Source organism: Stegastes partitus, unplaced genomic scaffold (genome assembly GCF_000690725.1).
Source record: "Stegastes partitus isolate 25-593 unplaced genomic scaffold, Stegastes_partitus-1.0.2 Scaffold0, whole genome shotgun sequence".
Classification (NCBI taxonomy): domain Eukaryota; kingdom Metazoa; phylum Chordata; class Actinopteri; family Pomacentridae; genus Stegastes; species Stegastes partitus.
This window is the reverse complement of record NW_007577731.1, coordinates 2,372,857-2,390,724: the sequence shown is the minus strand read 5'-3', so window position 1 is coordinate 2,390,724 and position 17,868 is coordinate 2,372,857. Positions and strand designations below refer to the sequence as shown.

Genomic DNA, 17,868 nt, shown 5'->3' with positions numbered 1-17,868 from the left:
TGAGCACTGAGTGTTGGCCACAGACCTGGAAGTCCACATTTTTTATGGTCTTGGAAGCGTGCCACATCAATACCGAACAACCTTGGTGCTTTGGAGTAGCAAACTTCAGCCAAACGAGCAAACCCAGAGCCTAATAGAAAGAGCATTAGAGGGTCGATGACAGCAGATGGACTGTACTGAGGATGACACTTTTTCATTTAATGAGGAGCTGCACATCCACCGAGATGTCCGCTGTAATATCACGGAAAATGATGCTTGTTTTCACGGCATAGAAAGTCTTTTCTCCTGCGAGCTCACAGTTTACTCAGTGTTTGTCGTGTGCTTTAAGTACAATCTCAGCAGAGGCTCCTTTATCCTGTGATTCATCATCCTTCTCACAGGCCTGACGACTGCTATTGTATCAGATCTGGCACAACGTACCATCAGTTAGTGCATCAGAGGAATAAAAAAAACAACTGAGTAGTAGTGATGTCATCCTACTGAGTGGTGTTTCCACAGAGCTACTGGAGGATTTATGAGATTTTACTTCACTGAAGACGGAGAAAATATCGGTTAATATCAAACCCGACACACACGTAAACACTCAAGTGAAGTTTATTAAGTCTAAAAAGCAACCAGGAAAAGATGGTGCTGTTGTGTAACATCATTTTGTTTGCAAAGAGATACCCGCACGACTTAGAAAACACTGATAACGTGAAAATGTCACGTGTTTCTTCATCATAATCATCAGCCGAAGAGGAAACAAGGTACTTTCCTGTAAAGATGGTAAACACACTCAACCTAATCATTTAAAGAAGTCAAAAAAAAAAAAAAGTTGAAATGTAAATTGTCACCACTTTAGGTGCCACTAATGAGTGAAATGATAGATTGGTCTGTACTTGTTTGAATGTGAGAGTAAATAGTGATAAAGAGGCACTGGTATTTACACTGATATATGTACAAAAATCATCCAGTGGACACACACTGATCACTGTACTGCTCTATTAACGGTAGCACGTTGTTCAAGTTTACACAAATCACCAACCGTGAAACTTACAAAAAACGTAAGTTTCATTTGGTTCCGTTGTCAACCAGGCTCAAGTGGTTTGATAAAGTAGTAACGCAAATGTCTCAAACATTTCACAAGTAAAAGAAACTAAAAACAAACAGCGACTTCACATCATAGCTAAGAACATCATTCTCAGTCCACACAGGATTCTGACACTTATCAAAAAAAACCCCCAAAACTCTCAGTTCATCAAAAATAGAAGTCCTCCATTGTGAAAAAAGATCCTCATCGTCAGGATAGGCTCGTCTTCAGATATAAATAAGTCACTCAGTGTAAGCAGAGGCCTGTTTGGCAGTTTCCAGTACTGTCGCATCCACATATAAATAACATATAATAATGTAAAAGCCTATTTGTAATTGAAACACACTTTTCTGTGTTTCTTAAGGTGCAGCTTTTCTTTAGTCTAAGTAGTTCTGGGATGATTCAGGTGCTGATGCTGAGGTTCACAGTTTGCGTGTCAGAGCACGGCCAGGCCGCCGTCGCAGCGGCTGGTGATCATGTTGCCGACCTCGGTCCAGGTGTCCAGGTGAGGGTCGTAGATCTCCACTGAATCCACCGTCACGGGGGCGGAGAAATCCCTGCTGGCGGCTCGTCCTCCGACGGCGTAGAGCAGCCCGTTAACCGCTGACACTGACACGCCTGCACGTGCGGTGGACATCGGGGCCACCTCCACCCATTTCTCCTGTGGGGAGGACGTTACAGGTTAGACGCTATTTCAAGAAGACATTAAGTCACACCACTGTAAAATATTACTCTCTTGTCTTTAAAGACACTCTACCTCTTCAGGACAGTACTTCTCCACCGTCTCCAAAGCACCAAGCGCCTCATTCCAGCCGCCCACAGCGTAAATGCAGTTATTCAGGCAGGCGACGCCCACGTAAGCCCGACGTGTGACCATGACAGGCAGAGCACTCCATCGCCGGGAGATGGGGTCGTATACCTCTGCTGAGCGTAGCTCCATTCCTTCATCGCTGATCCCTCCAATCACATAAATAAATCCTGCATGGAGACAACTGCATTTAGGCTTCACTGAGTGTTTATGTGTTGATGCACCAGAAGAAATGCAGATAATATCATCTGCAGATATATTTATTTGCTGTATTCTCTCTGCGACATGAGGAGTTCTTACAAGTTGATTGTATACAATAAAAAAAGAAGTGAGGAGCACACCTTGTAGCTCACAGCAGCCAAAATAATAGCGAGGAACCGCCATGCTGCCAATGACCTCCCACTTGTTCTCCTCTGGGTCATATCGTTCCATGGTCTTCCCAATCTCAGAGCCGATCCAACCACCTACAGGAGCAGCAGGCAACAATCAGACTACAGTTTTTCTCTCAAGTATTCCTAAGACGCTGGGCATGAATTATTGATTTAATTGCACTCACTCAGATAAAGTCGTATTACAGAGCATTACATAACCTCTCCAGTGACAACCCCAGCATGCCTGAGTCAGTAAAATTGCAGCTTTCAAAGTTTTCTGTTGTCATTCTTATAATTTTTTAAAGAAAACATGCAGACTTTCTTGTATCACTGCATTTAAAACTGCTTATTTTAACATAACAGTAGCCATGGCCTTTACCAAGTGCGTACAAAGCGCCGTGACAGGGGCAGACGCCAACTCCACAGCGAGGGAAATTGAGAGACGCCACGGCGGCCCACTGCTTTGTAACTGGGTCATATCTCTCTGTGCAGTCAAAAATCATCGAGTCTTTCTCCCCTAGTGAAAAAAAACAAAACATCGTTCCTTGTCAGACTGTTAGTCGCTGAAGTTATTCTGTTAAGTTAAACTCAAAACCGAGCAGCTTTCTCACCTCCCACTACGTAAATCATGCCCTCCAGGACTGCGACTCCCAGCCCGCTGCGGGCCTGATGCAGGGACGACACGGTGGTCCAGTACTGGTTGAAGGTGTCAAAGCGCTCCACGCAGCTTAACGCCCGGCTGTCGCTCCAGCGGCCGCCCTGCAGTCGAGTGTAGCCACCTGACACGAGGGAGCAACAACAAGTCTGTCATCAGTTTCATGAACTAGAGTTTCACTTGTTAGATTTGGAATAAACAACATATTTTGCATCTCTGACATAATCTATTATAACACTTCTGGTACTGTCTTCACTTATGTGTTTCAATCTCCGATATGTGATACAGAACCTATGGCGTAAAGGTATTTTCTGGCTTTTCTTCTGGGTCTCATCTTGGCTGGTTGGAGCTGGCTGTACATCTTATTTTCTTTGGGAGATTTTGTGACTTCAGTGTATTCCTTCAGCAGAGTCTGCAGTGCCACCCGCAGGCTGAAGTCAGTAATACCTGTGTTGACAAAAAAATTGTTCACTGTTGGCGTTCGTTCTTCACAGTGTGCAACAATTTAAAACAATATATTGAGTATATATCATAAAAAGTGTAAAATGTAAAAAGGAGAACACTTTTTTCTTCTATTTTCCTCACCCTCGATGTATTTAAATAGCCTCTGTGGAGAAAGCAGAGGGAAGCGGACTGGTTCCAACACCTCCACCACATGTTTTTTCCTCTTTGCCACATCTTGGAGAACCCAGTCCATGGCTGCAGTAAACACCTGGTACTCATCCTCAATCCTCAGCTCCTCGCTTCTTAAAAGTCTCACCAGCTGATCCTTCGACAGGCCCCTGAACTCATCGGTGACACACACCTAAAAGGAACCAGTTCATAGGACAGTCTGTAACTGGAAAACTACAAAATGAGTTTAAGTGCTCCTGAGCAACATAAATGATACAAATAGAACACTGACAAGGAAGTATATACAGCTTTAAATACTCAGGGAAACAGGGGATTTTAAAAGCACAACTAGAGTCTTGGCAAACACATACAATGTGAAATATGAGCTTTGTGGAGGGAACGCACCTCCAGGAAGTGAACATGGATATAATTCTCAGTAAATTCCAGCATTTCCATGCAGGCAATCTGCTCCAAGAACTGAAAGATGCCCACACAGTTGGATGGGTCCATGTGGCCCTTAAGAAACTCCCCGCAGATGGACACCACCTCGTTCAGCTGCAGCATGTCTGCTGCCACCATCAGCTCCTGAACATTCTCCACAGTGACGCTGATCACTCCTGATTGGAAAGAGCACACAAAATGCTACAAAGGCACACTAATTACAAGGAATATGATGATGGGAATAATCAAGAATGATTCAGACCTGTGTATATGAAGTCCAGCAAAACCTCAAACACTTCTGTGTCCACGCCGAGGATCTGCACCTCGTCTTTATCCGCCTCCCTCATCCCACCAGAGAACAAGGCAGAGAAGTAGGGGCTGCTGGCAGCGAGCACTAACCGGTGGACCCTGAAGACCTGACCGCCGACCTTAAGCCCCACATCACAGAAGTCGGTGCGAAGTCGCATCTTGTTCATCTGGGCCAGGATGAGTCTGGCGTAGCGGTCTGATGCCAGCAGAGCCTGCTCAGACGCCTGGGTTGCCATGGCAGCTGCAGCATCACCACCACCACTACCAGTGGATGTTGACACAGAGATGGAGGACATGGCAGCTGAGGCAGGTCTGTGTTACCATGGAGGCCAGTATCCCCAAATCCTCCTGTCTAATGAGTCTCACCATGAAACAGGCCTGAAAGACACACGAGAATGAAAACACAGGGTCTCTGTGAGCTGTTGTGTAACACCAAACTCCAGCTTTTTCTCCAACAAATGAACAATAAACACGCAAAAGCTGTCCTCCTTCGTTGCCCAACAGAAAGGTATGCTGAAGCATTAAAAAATAAGCTGCTGTCCCTCTTACTGTTGCTGCATTAGCTGTGAAAACACACCTGCCCCCGCTGTTAGCCAGGCATGCTAGCTCTCAGGCTGCTCGCCAGGGTGGATTCAAATATCATATTCAGCAGTGAGAAGGCCAACTCATGTCAGACAGCTTTACTGCTCGACTATTCCCTGCACAGGCCGCCACCCCACGAAGAGTTGCGAACATTTACACAAAAACGCCGCGTTTCTTCTTGTTTTTAGCCGCGACTTACCCGTAAGTTTACTGATGAGGATGCAGGCAACTTCCGTCGCTCTGCAGACTGTCAATCCGTTTCTCCGGATCGACTGCACCGGTCTGACCGCTGAGTCTCCAGTCATGACTAATAGATCCCCGATCAGGCGCGAACATTTCTGTGCTTTTGTGTCGTTGATGGAGTGAGCCTCGTTTTCCTTCTAGAGCAGCTGTTCGTTTCAATTCTACAAAAGTATGGCTTGTGTCTTAATTTTTTATTTTTATTTTTAAACCTTTTTCCTTATTTTTGGCAATTTCTCACAGAAACTCACTAGAGGTTTTGTCAAAGACACGACGCCAGGTGGCAGTGCTGCCTTTAAAGAAGCTGCCACACGAATGGAAGTCCTTGACAACAAGCCACAGAAGCCTAACATGTAAATTATCATAGTATTCTTACCATTTTTTTGCCCCCGGCTAAATGGTAATTTTAGATGGAGCTATCCCCCAGTGTTGCCCGTAACCTCTTCCACTGGAGACCTGACCAAGCTCACATCCTGGCCTACTCTTAGACACTGTTACTGGGTAGTCCAGCTAGTTTTAATCAGTAGCTTGGGATCAAATTAGTTTAAATATTATGTTGGAAACCTGTTATTACACTGAAGACTCCATGACCCTTTAAACCTGTCTGGTGAAAATGAAAAAAAAAAAAAAAAACACGCCCCTAAATTGCAGGGAAATATCTGGGTTACTAACTGTTAACAGTCACTAAGTTCACCTGCCGCACACCTGAAATACAAGTCCTGTCACTTGACTTGTATTTCCAGCTATTTCAATGTGTCACTGAGCAGCCAGTGGTGCACAAGAGAGTATGTGGTGACACCAACGCTGGCCAATTAAAACTCAAACGTGGTCATGTGCCACCCTTTAGGCCTACACCCTTGGCTGAGTTCCCCCTCTCACTGGTCTGCTCTGTTAGATTTCGTGTATCTCTGGTTGCCCCAAAGGGCATCCGCCATGGCCATTATCTGTGCTGAACAATTAGCTTATTGGATACAGCTTAAATGGACTCTTAGTCTCTTTATATACAGTCTACACTCTTAGTAAGCCAATATAAAGCAAAGCTTACCCTTTGAACCGTGTGAGCTTTGGAAAAAAAGAAAGAAAGAACAAAGCTCCGTGTCACTTTAATGCTTTTTCTCTTTGCAGTGAAATATCTTGGGAGAGATTTGAATGTCTAGACTTGTTAAAGTTGCAATGCTTAACCTTGAACAAATTCGGAGATTTTAATTATCAAAAAGAAAATCTGCTCTATTCAGGTTTGTCATTTTTCAGCATCTTTCCGTGAGTTTGCTTGAATCTACTCTCATATTTCTGCCATGTAATGTGGCATCTTGTTATGTGTAAATACAGCCTTAACTTGTCTACAGGTTTATTAGCAAATCAAACATGTTAAAACAACTAATGTACTCTTCATCCTCTAATTAATAAAAAAAAACAAAAAAGTGGCACGATTACTTGTCGGCTTCCACACAAGCCTAAGTTATGTGTTAATCACGTCACTTATTTTTAGCAGTCGTGAGGCGATCGGTGCTGTTTTGCAATTCAAGAGCCTCATTAGTGTTTCATTGAAGCGTGACAACAAGCTCAATCAACAGATGGCACATACATGTTCTCTACAAGTTCAGCATGGTAATATGTCCATCATGTGTTGACAAGACAATTCAGTCTGAAAGTTAGAGTCTTCATTTTGCTACCGTTAGCAGTGGCAGAAAAGAAGTTTCTGCTACAAAAAAAAAAAAAATTAAATGTGCCAAAATGTTGTGCATTATTCCTTGTATTATGCTGCATGTGTTTAATTTGTCACAGGAAAATGTTCACGTTTCTTTGCCTTTTGTTCTTCTCGCTGCTGCCTGGGGAGGTGTCCCTTGCAAAACAGGTTTTAAGGTTTTAATAAGTAGGTGAGGTGCTAAAATGAATATGAATGTGGTGACACAGACTTTTTTTTGGATTCTGTTGCAGTGTGATTATGCTTTTTTTCCCCCTGTTGTTAGTCTTGGCTGTAATCTCTCATTTTTTCTCCTATAGGCAATGCTTTTGCTTGTCATGAGCGTGATCGTTATTTTCACTGATCATTATGTCTCGCCGTTGTGGTGACTGTTTCTCCCAGAGTTTCCCATGTAGTGGGAGAAAAAAGTAAATAGTGTGAGGGTCATCCTATGGAAAGCGGTCACCATAATTACCATTCTGTTGTAAGTGCAGGGTATGGCTGACTTTTTCATCAGGGCCGCAGACGTCACTTTTACCAGGAAAGAAAAATATTGTGAGATGAGACTGACAGATTAAAGGTTCAGATGAGAGTACATGGTGTTCTGATTTGACTGATTGAATTTAACACAAAGCAAGTAAATACCCCGTGGTGGTAGTTTTTCTATAATGTTGCTTTAAGTTATCCTGTGAAATCCCTGTTGAACGTTGAGGTGTGTGTGTTTTATGTTCATAATGCCATTGTCTTTTGCAAAAAAAATGTACTGCAGATATTATCTCGGCTACGTGTTTGCTTCTGACGTTGCCAGACGAGGCTTCTGTCCTCACCTGACAGGACATGTGAACCGCGTAACCCTTCCTTATCTTGGCTAAGTTCACCACCTACAGTGTGTATACAGTATTAGCCGTTTCTGATTTGAACTCTGAAGCTCCTCTGCCATCTGCACTTAGGCTGGTGTCTGCCCGTCCTGTGCCACATTAGTTTGCTGGCCACGTGCCTGCTGCTTCTTTTTTAATCTATTTGAGAGCTGAACTCCTGCAATGAGATTGTCCTTAGAGCTTGAGGGACGTTGAGGTGCTTTGGCGAGGATTTTTCTTTCCTTTGGGGGGAAAAAAGCACAACATCAGATGTTATGTTAAGGTATGGTAGTGTTGTGCAATTATCCAAAAAGGAGAGTTATTATTTTGGAGCGGCGTTGGCAGCCTGCTCTACCTGTTTTAAGGAGGTGGGATCATCGTCCATCCCCGCCTAAGCTGGTATCTGCAAATCTGATTTGGTGCTGGATCTGGATTGACATTTCTCCTGAATGGTTTGTCAACAAGCAGTAGTATGTTATCCCTAAGCTGGCTCAGTGTCACCTCCAGTCTCAGTGTGATCCCAGATCTGCACTTAGATTACTGAGACAGACCAAAAAATGCCAATAAATGATCGTTTTTCCATAAGTAATGGTGTGCTGCATTTGTTTTTTGCAAAACAGCAGGGAACGCTACATCTTGTCATTAACTTTTGTTTGGTAAAATCAGGGTTTCTGGTGGCTCAGAAGGAGCCTTTGAGGGATGAGAACGCACAACAAGTAAGCATGATCCACATACAGTCGAGACAATGAGGCTTTGTTACGTCGTTTGATGGAAATCCCAGCGTTTTCCTGTCATTTCTGATCACTTGACGAACAAAAATGCCCACTGTACTGGAGTAAATGACACCCCAAATAACAGAACTGGTTCAAAGCAAAAACGTGAAAGAAGTGAACGAGCTCGACTTCATTGGTGTCTGAATTTTGTGTTTTCCACCATAAACTGATGTAGAAATGGGCACTAAATGGTACATTAATTATACAAACCCTCCCCAATGCTCCAACAAAATCTGCCCCCATAGATTGCACCTCATTCTAAACTGATTAGACTCAGGATTAACCATAGAATATAATCTTCTGTTCTGATTTAATTTGACAACACAGATCAGTAAAGCAACAGACCTTGGATCAGGGTTAAACTAGGCCACCAGGAGGACATATGGCCTCACAATCCCATTATTATCCTTTGCATTTTAATGAATGTGTACATTATTGACTACAGCATTTATGGTCTAGTTAAGCCACGACGGCACAGTTGGATTTCCTGTTAGTAAATGAATGCATTTGTTTTTGTTTTATAGGCAAAATAATAATGGAAAAGGTGCCTGAAGAAGTTTATATACTGAACCTGTGTACATGTTTACACACAACTGCACTTTGTGGTGTGTATTTTTTTTTTGTAAAAGCTATTACATTTTTGTGAATGTTCAGAAGTGTCTTTGTAAACCCAGAAGTTACACTACTGTTTTTATAGTCATCCTATTACATAAATTAGCCATATAACTGCTCTCACTGTGTATTTTAAGCACATTGTAGTATTTTATTGTTGGATTTTTTTTACTTTTTTGTGTGTGAATTCACCAATGGGATTGCTGCTTAACTTTGTTGTACACTGTGCAATGAAAAATAGACTAAAATAAAACTATCTACAAACTTTCACAACATCATTTTCAGTCAGAAAAATGTGCATCTATGACCATAATTCCTCCAGGCTTGGACAAAAAAAACTTCCATGTTAAGTCTTTTGCTTTTTCATGACCTTAACAGTGGGTGATCAACCAGTGAACCTGAATTCTAAGGTAGCTAATCTCACCTAGCATACCTGCATATATTTATATAAAAAGCAGTGTGTACACAAATAGTTTGAGGTGGTATCACAGAAAATGCAGCTCTGGAGTGTTTTATGGTTCAGTCTGTAGCCTACATGCTGGTTGGCAGGCAACAGGATCTCTTGCCTTCAGCCTATAAGCCAGCTATAATGTGAGCTAGTAAAAAAAAAAAAAAAAAAAGAGCAGGAAAAAAAAAAATCCTGCTCTTATCGATTCTGCCTCCAACATAGCAACTGCTCGCTGATTGGCTGACGCGCGGCACGTTCCCGGCCTCCGATTGGCTGCTCGGCCAGCGTGAAGCTGCGGAGTCGGACGGAGACAGAGGGGAGGAGAGACGCCATTGGCTGCCGCAAACTGAAAGCGAAAACCTCTTTTTCTGAAAGCCTGCGAGACAGTTGATGGTGTGTGTATTTTAGGCGTGACTCCAAAGGTAATTCGTCCTGCTTTCCCCCCGTCCTCCTCCTCCTCCTCCTCCTCCTCCTTCACCTCCTCCTCCAGTCAGGACTTATTTAAATTGAGAACTATAAAGCAAAACGAGATGAATTTAAACGAGGGGAGTGACTGAGGTGTGCTGACAAGGAAAGAGAAAGAAGAGAAGGATGGTGGTGGGGGGGGGGGTTGTATAACAAAAAAAAAAGAAAAGAAAAGATGTGGGGGGTTTTTACATAGATTAAAACTGCTGGGAGCCGAGGGAGCCAGAAGTGAGCAGAAAGTGCAATAAAAGCAAATAGCTTTTAGGGCATTGCCAGGTGGGAGTGTGTTCCAAGTTAGAAGGGAAATGTAGGAAAGGCCCGAGTTGACCTTTTCCAGCCTTCATTTTTACATACCATCCTGCACAGGAGGGAGTACAAATGCACTTTTCTGAGCACTCTTTCCTGTCCCTCCTCTTTTCCTGCCTTGTCTACCCCACACATTTTCTCTACCCACTCTCTCTCGGTCTTTCGGACAGCCTCGGGGTGACTCAGCTCCGGTACACTCTGTCCCATCCATCTATCTATCTGTGTAGCCACACTGCATCTGGTCAGTCCTGGCAGAGCACGCATGCCGCCTGTCCATCGGCTCTCCATGCTGACACAGGTAAGAGGGAGTAATCCGTGGCCTGGAACTGAGGCTCTCCCCCAGTACATCCCTGCCCTCTTGCACCTCATTAATCCTTACCTAACACAGACCTTATGTGATGCTTGAAAGAGGCCACCTGTTGCTCTGGTCACGGAGGGCCCGGTTGTAGCGCCACGCGGGCTCGCCGTCGTCGCGCTGTCCTAGCCGGGGTTGTTTCTGTGGCAAACGGCGCCGTGGCTTAATTTAGAAGCACATTAATTTGGTGTAATTATCTCATAACAAAGGCTGCAAGATAAACTTTGCAGGACTAAACGTTGAGCAACATTCCTTCTCACAGAGGCATCAATGCAAAGATGTTTCCGAATACCTTTTTTTTTTTTTTTCCTGGTGAAATACTTTCTATGCATTTTTCTCCAGTGAGTAAACGTCGGCCAGGGAAAGAGCCTGCGCATATCCTGCTATTGTCTTTATCGCTTCCTTTCTCTTCCATCTGTCCACAGCGTGTCCTCCAGTGCCCTCGCTCGCCTCCTATCTCTGCCCGACCCAAGGATAAGCTCATCGGACTACAGCATAATGGATCCACTTGAGACAGACGGTAAACTTTAGATCACCAGTTAACTTACTTTACAGGTCGTTTCTGGTCACTTCCCATTAAAATATGCTCCAAAAGTGATGCCGCATCGCTTGAGGAGTAGATGAAAAACAAAACAAACAAAAAAAAAACTCGGCAACGGATTGCGTAAGTTGACAAAACCCTCATCAGTTTATTGTCTTTCAGCAAGAAAAAGGTCAGGATCTCACATTGCTCAGCTTCACCCGAGGAGTTTCCTCGATCCCCCAGTGGAGTTATATATTTTTTAAGAGGCTTAATCAACCTCCTTCCATAAACCAACCTCAGAAATACATTTTACGGTTTCTCTGTACAGAGTATCTATTGTCCTCAAACTTGAAAAATGTGCCAAGTTCAACATGGATTCCTTTCCTCTTAAGCTATGTAGGCTGCATGTCATGAAAAACATTCATAGCTCGAGCAATGCCACAGTTCAAGTAATGGAGGCAGGATACTTCCGGACCTCTGGCAGTTCACACAAACATCGGAGGCCACATCATACCGACACCACCAAAGAGAGTGCATTTTTGTGGCAAATGTCAACCTCTCATAACAGCATTACCTTCACCACCACCACTACCACCACCACCACCATCATCATACATTGCAACAATAGAAATACTGTTGGATTGCACTTTCTTCAAGCTTTCATCTTGTGGCATGTTTATAGAAAAAATATATATAGAATACAAAAAGCTTATACTTCTTTGAGTAACAGAATATAACATACAGTACTTCAGATTATGTTTTTGATCAGCACATCAGCAGGTGTACATAAATTGCCCTACCCTTGCCCAAATGCAATTACCGGACTAAACGGGGGATGTAGTTTTGCTCACTATTTAAGTGCTTTGGTCAGTGGGTATAACATTGAGTATGCTTTTACTATGGTATTCTACAGGATGTTAATGCTACATAATTAGCCGTCGTATATGAATGTCTATCAAGAAAAGGGGCAAATAGTCAAGATGCACCACGACTTTTCACATATTCACACGTGGCGTTTTACCCAAAAAATGGTTTGGTCCACCAAAAAACATACGATGGAATCAGCCTGTTTACAGCACCATGTTTTTTTGTTTTTGTTTTTTTTTTGTTGTTTTTTTTTAACCCTCACAAATGCACTTTGTAGTAGTAACTCTATATATATCTAACATATTGGTCAAATTTCCAAAACTGAATACATCTTTAATTGGGGGGGAAATGGACATCTCAAGCAACGTCAACTCAAACGAAGGTGCAGCACCCGATGTCAGTGAGCAAATTTCAGGTTGTCGACATCCCTACCGAAACGGAGTCCATTAGAACAAACGGCAATAAATGAAGTACAAAAAAAAAAAAAAAAAATTTGTTTGAAAGCATAAACAGTCTCTTTGAAAACTAAAAAAAATAAAAGTTCAAGCTGACATTCAAGTTCCGACCCACTTCAATCTGTGAAATCCCATTCACAAAAAAACCGATGGAATCACTGTAGTGCAAAATTTTTACACAATGCACCTCGATGCAGTCATTCTCGCAGGATACAGTAAACATGTCCTTTTTTTTTTTCTGTCCATCCCTCTCTCTCTCTTTCTCTCTCTCTGTCCGCTGGATTACATTTCTGGAGCGGCAGGCGGGAGCCCCGACGTGTGTTTAGGAGTCTGTAACAGTTTGTGTTCGTCTGCGTGTTGAGAAGGCGTGGCTGCGGCTTTGGCGTGTACGGGATGCGACAGCCGAACATCCAGGGCGTCATTGTGTTGCGCTAAGGAGTGCAGGCGGTAGTGCAGGACGAGGTCTTTCAGCGAGCAGTGGACGTCGTAGGGCTCAGCGAAGCCGTATCCGTGCGGTGTGCTGTAGATCATGCAATGCTTGACTTCTTCATTCACTCTGTAATGAACGGACAAAAACGGACACGGGTGAGCGTCGTCGTTAAAAATATGAATGATCTCAAATTGGCTTAAATTTGACACCGTTCTCAAAACATGTACTCACACAACGGAGCAGGCGTAGCAGCCCTGCTTGCTGCTTTCCCGGATCAGGAACGTTCCGGGATCTTTGCCTTGAAGCATCTCCTCAGCCTGTGTCCGACTCAGTTCACCGACAAACCAACTCGTCTCGTCCTGATGTGGCAAATTCTTCTCGTCTCCCTTCAACACGTATGTGCTGGAAGAACAAGAGTCCTATTTTAACACCTGGGTAACAATTCTGAATTTATTAGTTAAAAGTTTTCTATTTTAGATTGAAAGAAAGCCCTGAAACGTACTCGTCAAGGCTGTCGCTGTGTATCCCCAGCCAGTCATTTATGCGTTTCTGCCGTACGCCTTTGTGATTAAGCCAGCTGCAATGAGAGGTGCAAAGAGATTTTTAGTTTTATCACAAAACAATTTTACATTATAGAGCAGCTACAGTAAGTTTCTACCTTTAATAAACAACATTCTGATGCTTCTTACTTGAGATACTGGTCTCTGATGTTGCGTAGCTGGATGAGATCTGGCCGCAAGCTGTTCATTTTCCTGTCCGTCTCTCTGTAGTCCTCCACCTGCGTCCTCAAGTCTTCCTCCAGGTGGATTTTGCTGTCATAGATCTCCCCGAGACGGCACTTCAGCTTCTCGTAATTTATCAGAAAGCTAATGAGGAAGAAGTAAAGGTCACGGGTCTGAATAGAGTTCGAGGAATGTGGGCTAAATGCGCCCAAATTAAACTGCATTTGAGGACTTCTTTTTAAGGCCACGGCGTTATGAAGTACCTCTCCAGATCTTTGTCGGCTCCCTCGGAAAGGCTGCTCCTCTCAAACTCCTCCCCGTAACGCTCCTGCTCGCGACACTGCTCCTCGAAGATGAGCATCGTCTCATTAAAGGCCTCTATCGCCGTGCGCTTCATCTGGATCTCCTGCATCACAGAGAACAGATCCAGTCAGAAAACACTCTGGGGTTTGTTAAATGTAAATTCTGCCCTTTGTGGAAAAATTAAAATGAGTTTTTAACCTGTGAAGTCTTTGTGAAGGCTTCGTAAAGACGATCAAACTCCTTTGATTTCTCTTGGTACTGACAGTGGACCTCCTTGAGTTTTCTTCCAGCGACATCAACGTTGTCCTTTTCCACCTAAATTTTAAAAATGACACTTAGTCAAACATGTGCAATCTGAACAAAAAATCTCATAATTAATCAAACATTTGTGCAGTTTTGTTAGTCATAAAAGCTTAAAGCAACGCTGCTTACTAACCTGCTGGAAGCGGGACACAGGATGGGTGAGCATCAGGTCCAGTGTGGCGTTGTATTCCACCAAAGGATGGTGCTGGTAGTGCCAGATGAGCTCCACGACCGAAGTGAACGTGAGGGGGTCCGAGAAGCCGTACTTGCCATCGCGGTGGTAAATCTTGATCAGCTTATTGTGCCCGTCTTTCCTGAGAAAGTGACGCGGCAGAATGAGACGAGTGTAAAATTCGAACCTATACCCCGCTGATGATACGTGGGCTTTGTTGTGAATGAGCGCTCTTTTTATCCGCGGCTTACCTTAATGTCAGCGTAAAGTCTCCTTGCAGCTTTGTGGATGCGTCACGCACCATGAAGGAGCCGTCAGGTGTGTCTCGGAGCTTCTCGTTTACTTCATCCCTGAGGGCAGAATCAGTTAACGCTTAACGGATCCAACATGCCAGCAATGTTAAGTAATCAAACGACACTTCGGATCTTCGTGAGAGCAATGGCGCGGACCGTGAGCGCTTGGGGGGTTTCTTACCTTGTTATGTCTCCCCAATACCATTCGGCGTCCTGCAGCGAATACGCAGGTGGCGAAGGACAGTTGTTGTTCATGCTGGAAGACACTGGCTTTGTTGACCTGGGAGGGAGCGCTGCAAGCCAAAGAGAGCGAAAGATGACGCAATGAAATGCAAAGCACCGGGACCACAGTTTCTTAGAAAGAGACTTGTTAAGCATTAATCCGTCTCAAGATCCAGTGCAGCACTGTAAACACGACCCCTTCAGTACTGTGACCCCCACAACACACACACACTTTGTCACACCCTTGGCTTGATGGAGCCTGTCAAGATCTGAGGACAAGCCCAGGCATGTTTCCAACAGATATCAGTTGCCAGATCATTACCATGACTTTAAGTGGCAGTGGTCAATGCTAAAAATGGGCTTGTGGTTCTCATTTGTGATCAGTTAATTAAATGTGTGTTGTTGTTTGTTTTGTTTTGATAAATTAAATCATAATTTAATTCCCTGCAACTCTTGCAAAGTAAATTCAAGTCCCACTCTGTAAACTTTACCTTTACCACCGTCCTGAACTGCATGACTGGGGTTAAGCAGACCATGCATTTTTTATTTTGAGTCTTTTAGGACCATCCCTCCCATTTTTATAATCATTCCAAGCTTCGGCTACAGATCATAAGTTTTCCATCAACCTTGAAGAGCAAGAAAAAAAAAAAAAAAAACTCTGACTCTGGCCGAACGACTAAGCGTTTTCCTCAAAATGAAAAAAAAGAGGGCAAACCGCATCAAGAGGAGGTGAAGGGCGATATATTTCACTGCAGGACAAAAGTGCCTTTCATGAGGCAGTTAGGGAGAATACAAGAGCACCCTCAGAGAGGAGAAAATGTGGCTTTCTCCCACCATCCGCTCTCCTCTTTTTCTGACCTTAAAATAAACAAAAGGCAGGTGCAGCAGCAGCAGCAGCAGCAGGCACAAAACGAAACGCTGCGGCTCCTGAGCTCCGCAAAAAAAATTAAATGTGCACACCTTCCCCCCCTCCTCTCCTCTCTACTCTCCGGCTCCTGCCAAAAAAACTCCACCGGCTTCCAAAACCCACATGCTTAAACTAGTACAGGATGGAGCCACGTAATTTAAGAATCGAATAATAAAAGATGCTAAATTAGTAGCCTGAAACGCACGTAAAAGCACATAATAGGTAAGCTAACCGTTAGCTCTTAACCACACAATTGCCATAAAGCTCGTCTGAGGAACAATACGGGCTGTCGGTATTGTTCTTATTGTGTGTCAGCAGTATTCCCCTCGACTTCTTGCTTCGTTAAGTGCACTTTTTGAGAGCTGATCTTGAAATAATTCACGTACGGGAGCTAACATTTTGGGATCATTTTTACGGAGCTAAAGTGGAATTTAGCTAGCTGCTCGTTAATTTTTAGCAGGACTCAAATGTTGTTGTGACGGTGTAATAACGGAGCGGTCGAATGACAAATGTAGATTTGAAAAAGAAATGAAGTGCTGGCGACTTTCTCGGAGTTCAGTCATGAGACGAGCTGTCTGGTCTGCTCGCCTGTAGCCTACTTTCAGAGCTAGCGCACAAATTAAGCACGGCTGGCTGCAGAGGAGAACAAAGCGGTCGTTTCATGCGGCGCTCATTAGCGCAGCCTCAACTAAACTCCCCTCGAAATGCACCCTGCACCGTTGTGCACATTTAGCAACCAAAAAAAAGACGTCTATCGGTTTGTAAGAAAATGCATTAAGGCCGTGCATTGTCGTCTAAGTTTGTCATAGGCGCTGGGACAAAAGAAAAAGAGGCAAGCCACTGCGCCTGGTCCTCCGAAAGGTATTACGTAATTGGCAAGTGAATTGCGCTATGCATGCCTGGGCAATGCCACTGGGGGAGCGCAGCACCGAGGACCTGCACATTATAACGTTTTTACCAACACCTGCACAACGTTCGTCACATGTCAGCTTCATTACTGACATTACACGAGACGATGCCAGCGACAGAACAAAGCAGAAAATAAATAAAACGTTTCCCGACCCCCCGCAGATCAGACAATGGCTGCCTTTAACCCTAACTTACCTGGTGGTGCTTGATCCATTTCGATGTAGAATAAACCTTCGGGAGGATAAACCATTCCTGTTTTACAATAGTAGTCCAGGTTGCAGTTGTCTTTTTTTTGCGCGTTTAAAAAAAAAATAATGAAAAAAAATCTTTTGCCGCAGATGAATTTAGGCTACTTCAGTGCAGTCGCAGACGCCACGTCCTACATAGATTTGCACGAAAAGAAAACTCCGTAGATTCCGAGTCCTTAAACATCCCAGAGTCCAAATGTGTCGTGTCAACATAGCCTGTCTAAGAGTGGACTTTGTTTTACAGATACAGATTGTCAGTCCATGCCGTCTCGCTGCGCGGTGTCGCTCTACTTTACTTCATCTCGGAAGTGGAGCGACTTTAAAGGGCTGCTCCTCACATCATCTTGGCGCAGTCCAACTTGCTGCTACTGTAGGGGGGGAAGCGCTGTTTCTGGACGGATACATTGTCACGCAAAACGCTCTTCGCCAACTTTATATTGCAAGCTAAAACAAAAGCTCCGATGCTTAAGGATGATCATCTAAAGAGCATTTCACCTGGTGTATTTACTGTAGAAATATCTAGATTATTCTGCTCTGATACACCCCTACATTGTTATGGAACATCCCAGACCGTTTCATTCAACTCTCCTCCAGCCTCCCTGTAACAGCTGAAAAAATTCCTTGCAGGGCATGAATGGAAAAAAATAGTTTGAATCATTAAATGAACATGATTTAACCCATGCCTATTGTGTGATTTTTTTTTTTCTCAAACAGCTCGGAATTATATAATGTTCTGCCACTTTGCTGTTGCCCTGATTTACTAGTGAGCGAATACACTGTTATAAAATGACATCATGCTACAGGTTTTAACATAATTAAAGTGTCTTCAACGGTGTGGCATCCAAAGAAACACTATGTTTAAACCTTTTTTTGTCTGAGAGGCAGCAGAGTAGCTTCCCTACTTGGCAAGTGATAGCCTATTATATT

General features: G+C 43.7%; 2 protein-coding genes across 3 annotated transcripts; both read right to left on the bottom strand.

Annotated features, from left to right (window-relative positions):
• Positions 1 to 576: 576 nt before the first annotated feature.
• ipp (intracisternal A particle-promoted polypeptide) lies at positions 577 to 4,573 on the bottom strand. Its single transcript, XM_008289592.1, has 9 exons — positions 4,219 to 4,573; positions 3,921 to 4,132; positions 3,489 to 3,708; positions 3,195 to 3,350; positions 2,860 to 3,027; positions 2,628 to 2,765; positions 2,219 to 2,341; positions 1,827 to 2,047; positions 577 to 1,730 (listed from the first exon to the last, which is right to left on the bottom strand). Exons 1-9 carry the CDS (start codon positions 4,559 to 4,561, stop codon positions 1,506 to 1,508), a joined length of 1,806 nt encoding a protein of 601 aa, XP_008287814.1. The 5' UTR covers positions 4,562 to 4,573; the 3' UTR covers positions 577 to 1,505.
• Positions 4,574 to 11,252: 6,679 nt separating this feature from the next.
• On the bottom strand, positions 11,253 to 17,241 carry LOC103362845 (phosphatidylinositol 3-kinase regulatory subunit gamma-like). Of its 2 annotated transcripts, XM_008289469.1 has the most exons (11): positions 17,067 to 17,241; positions 16,889 to 16,978; positions 14,837 to 14,948; positions 14,614 to 14,712; positions 14,324 to 14,504; positions 14,086 to 14,202; positions 13,848 to 13,990; positions 13,552 to 13,728; positions 13,365 to 13,439; positions 13,094 to 13,264; positions 11,253 to 12,988 (listed from the first exon to the last, which is right to left on the bottom strand). In XM_008289469.1, the coding sequence occupies exons 1-11, from the start codon at positions 17,152 to 17,154 to the stop codon at positions 12,715 to 12,717; spliced, it is 1,527 nt and encodes a 508-aa protein (XP_008287691.1). In that variant the 5' UTR covers positions 17,155 to 17,241; the 3' UTR covers positions 11,253 to 12,714. The 2 variants fall into 2 exon arrangements, with proteins under 2 accessions (XP_008287691.1, XP_008287610.1); XM_008289388.1 differs by lacking the exon at positions 17,067 to 17,241 and having other exon boundaries at positions 16,889 to 17,032.
• Positions 17,242 to 17,868: the final 627 nt, after the last annotated feature.

Excerpts from the sequence above, each read along its gene's own strand:
- ipp (XM_008289592.1), bottom strand. The coding sequence starts at position 4,561 with ATGTCCTCCATCTCTGTGTCAACATCCACTGGTAGTGGTGGTGGTGAT. Across the intron at positions 4,133-4,218 it reads GCTGGACTTCATATACACAG|GAGTGATCAGCGTCACTGTG; the intron begins GTCTGAATCATT and ends CTTTCCAATCAG. Across the intron at positions 3,028-3,194 it reads AAAATACCTTTACGCCATAG|GTGGCTACACTCGACTGCAG; the intron begins GTTCTGTATCAC and ends CCCTCGTGTCAG.
- LOC103362845 (XM_008289469.1), bottom strand. The coding sequence starts at position 17,154 with ATGTTGACACGACACATTTGGACTCTGGGATGTTTAAGGACTCGGAAT. Across the intron at positions 13,440-13,551 it reads ATCAGAGACCAGTATCTCAA|CTGGCTTAATCACAAAGGCG; the intron begins GTAAGAAGCATC and ends CTCTCATTGCAG. Across the intron at positions 12,989-13,093 it reads TGCTACGCCTGCTCCGTTGT|AGTGAATGAAGAAGTCAAGC; the intron begins GTGAGTACATGT and ends CGTTCATTACAG.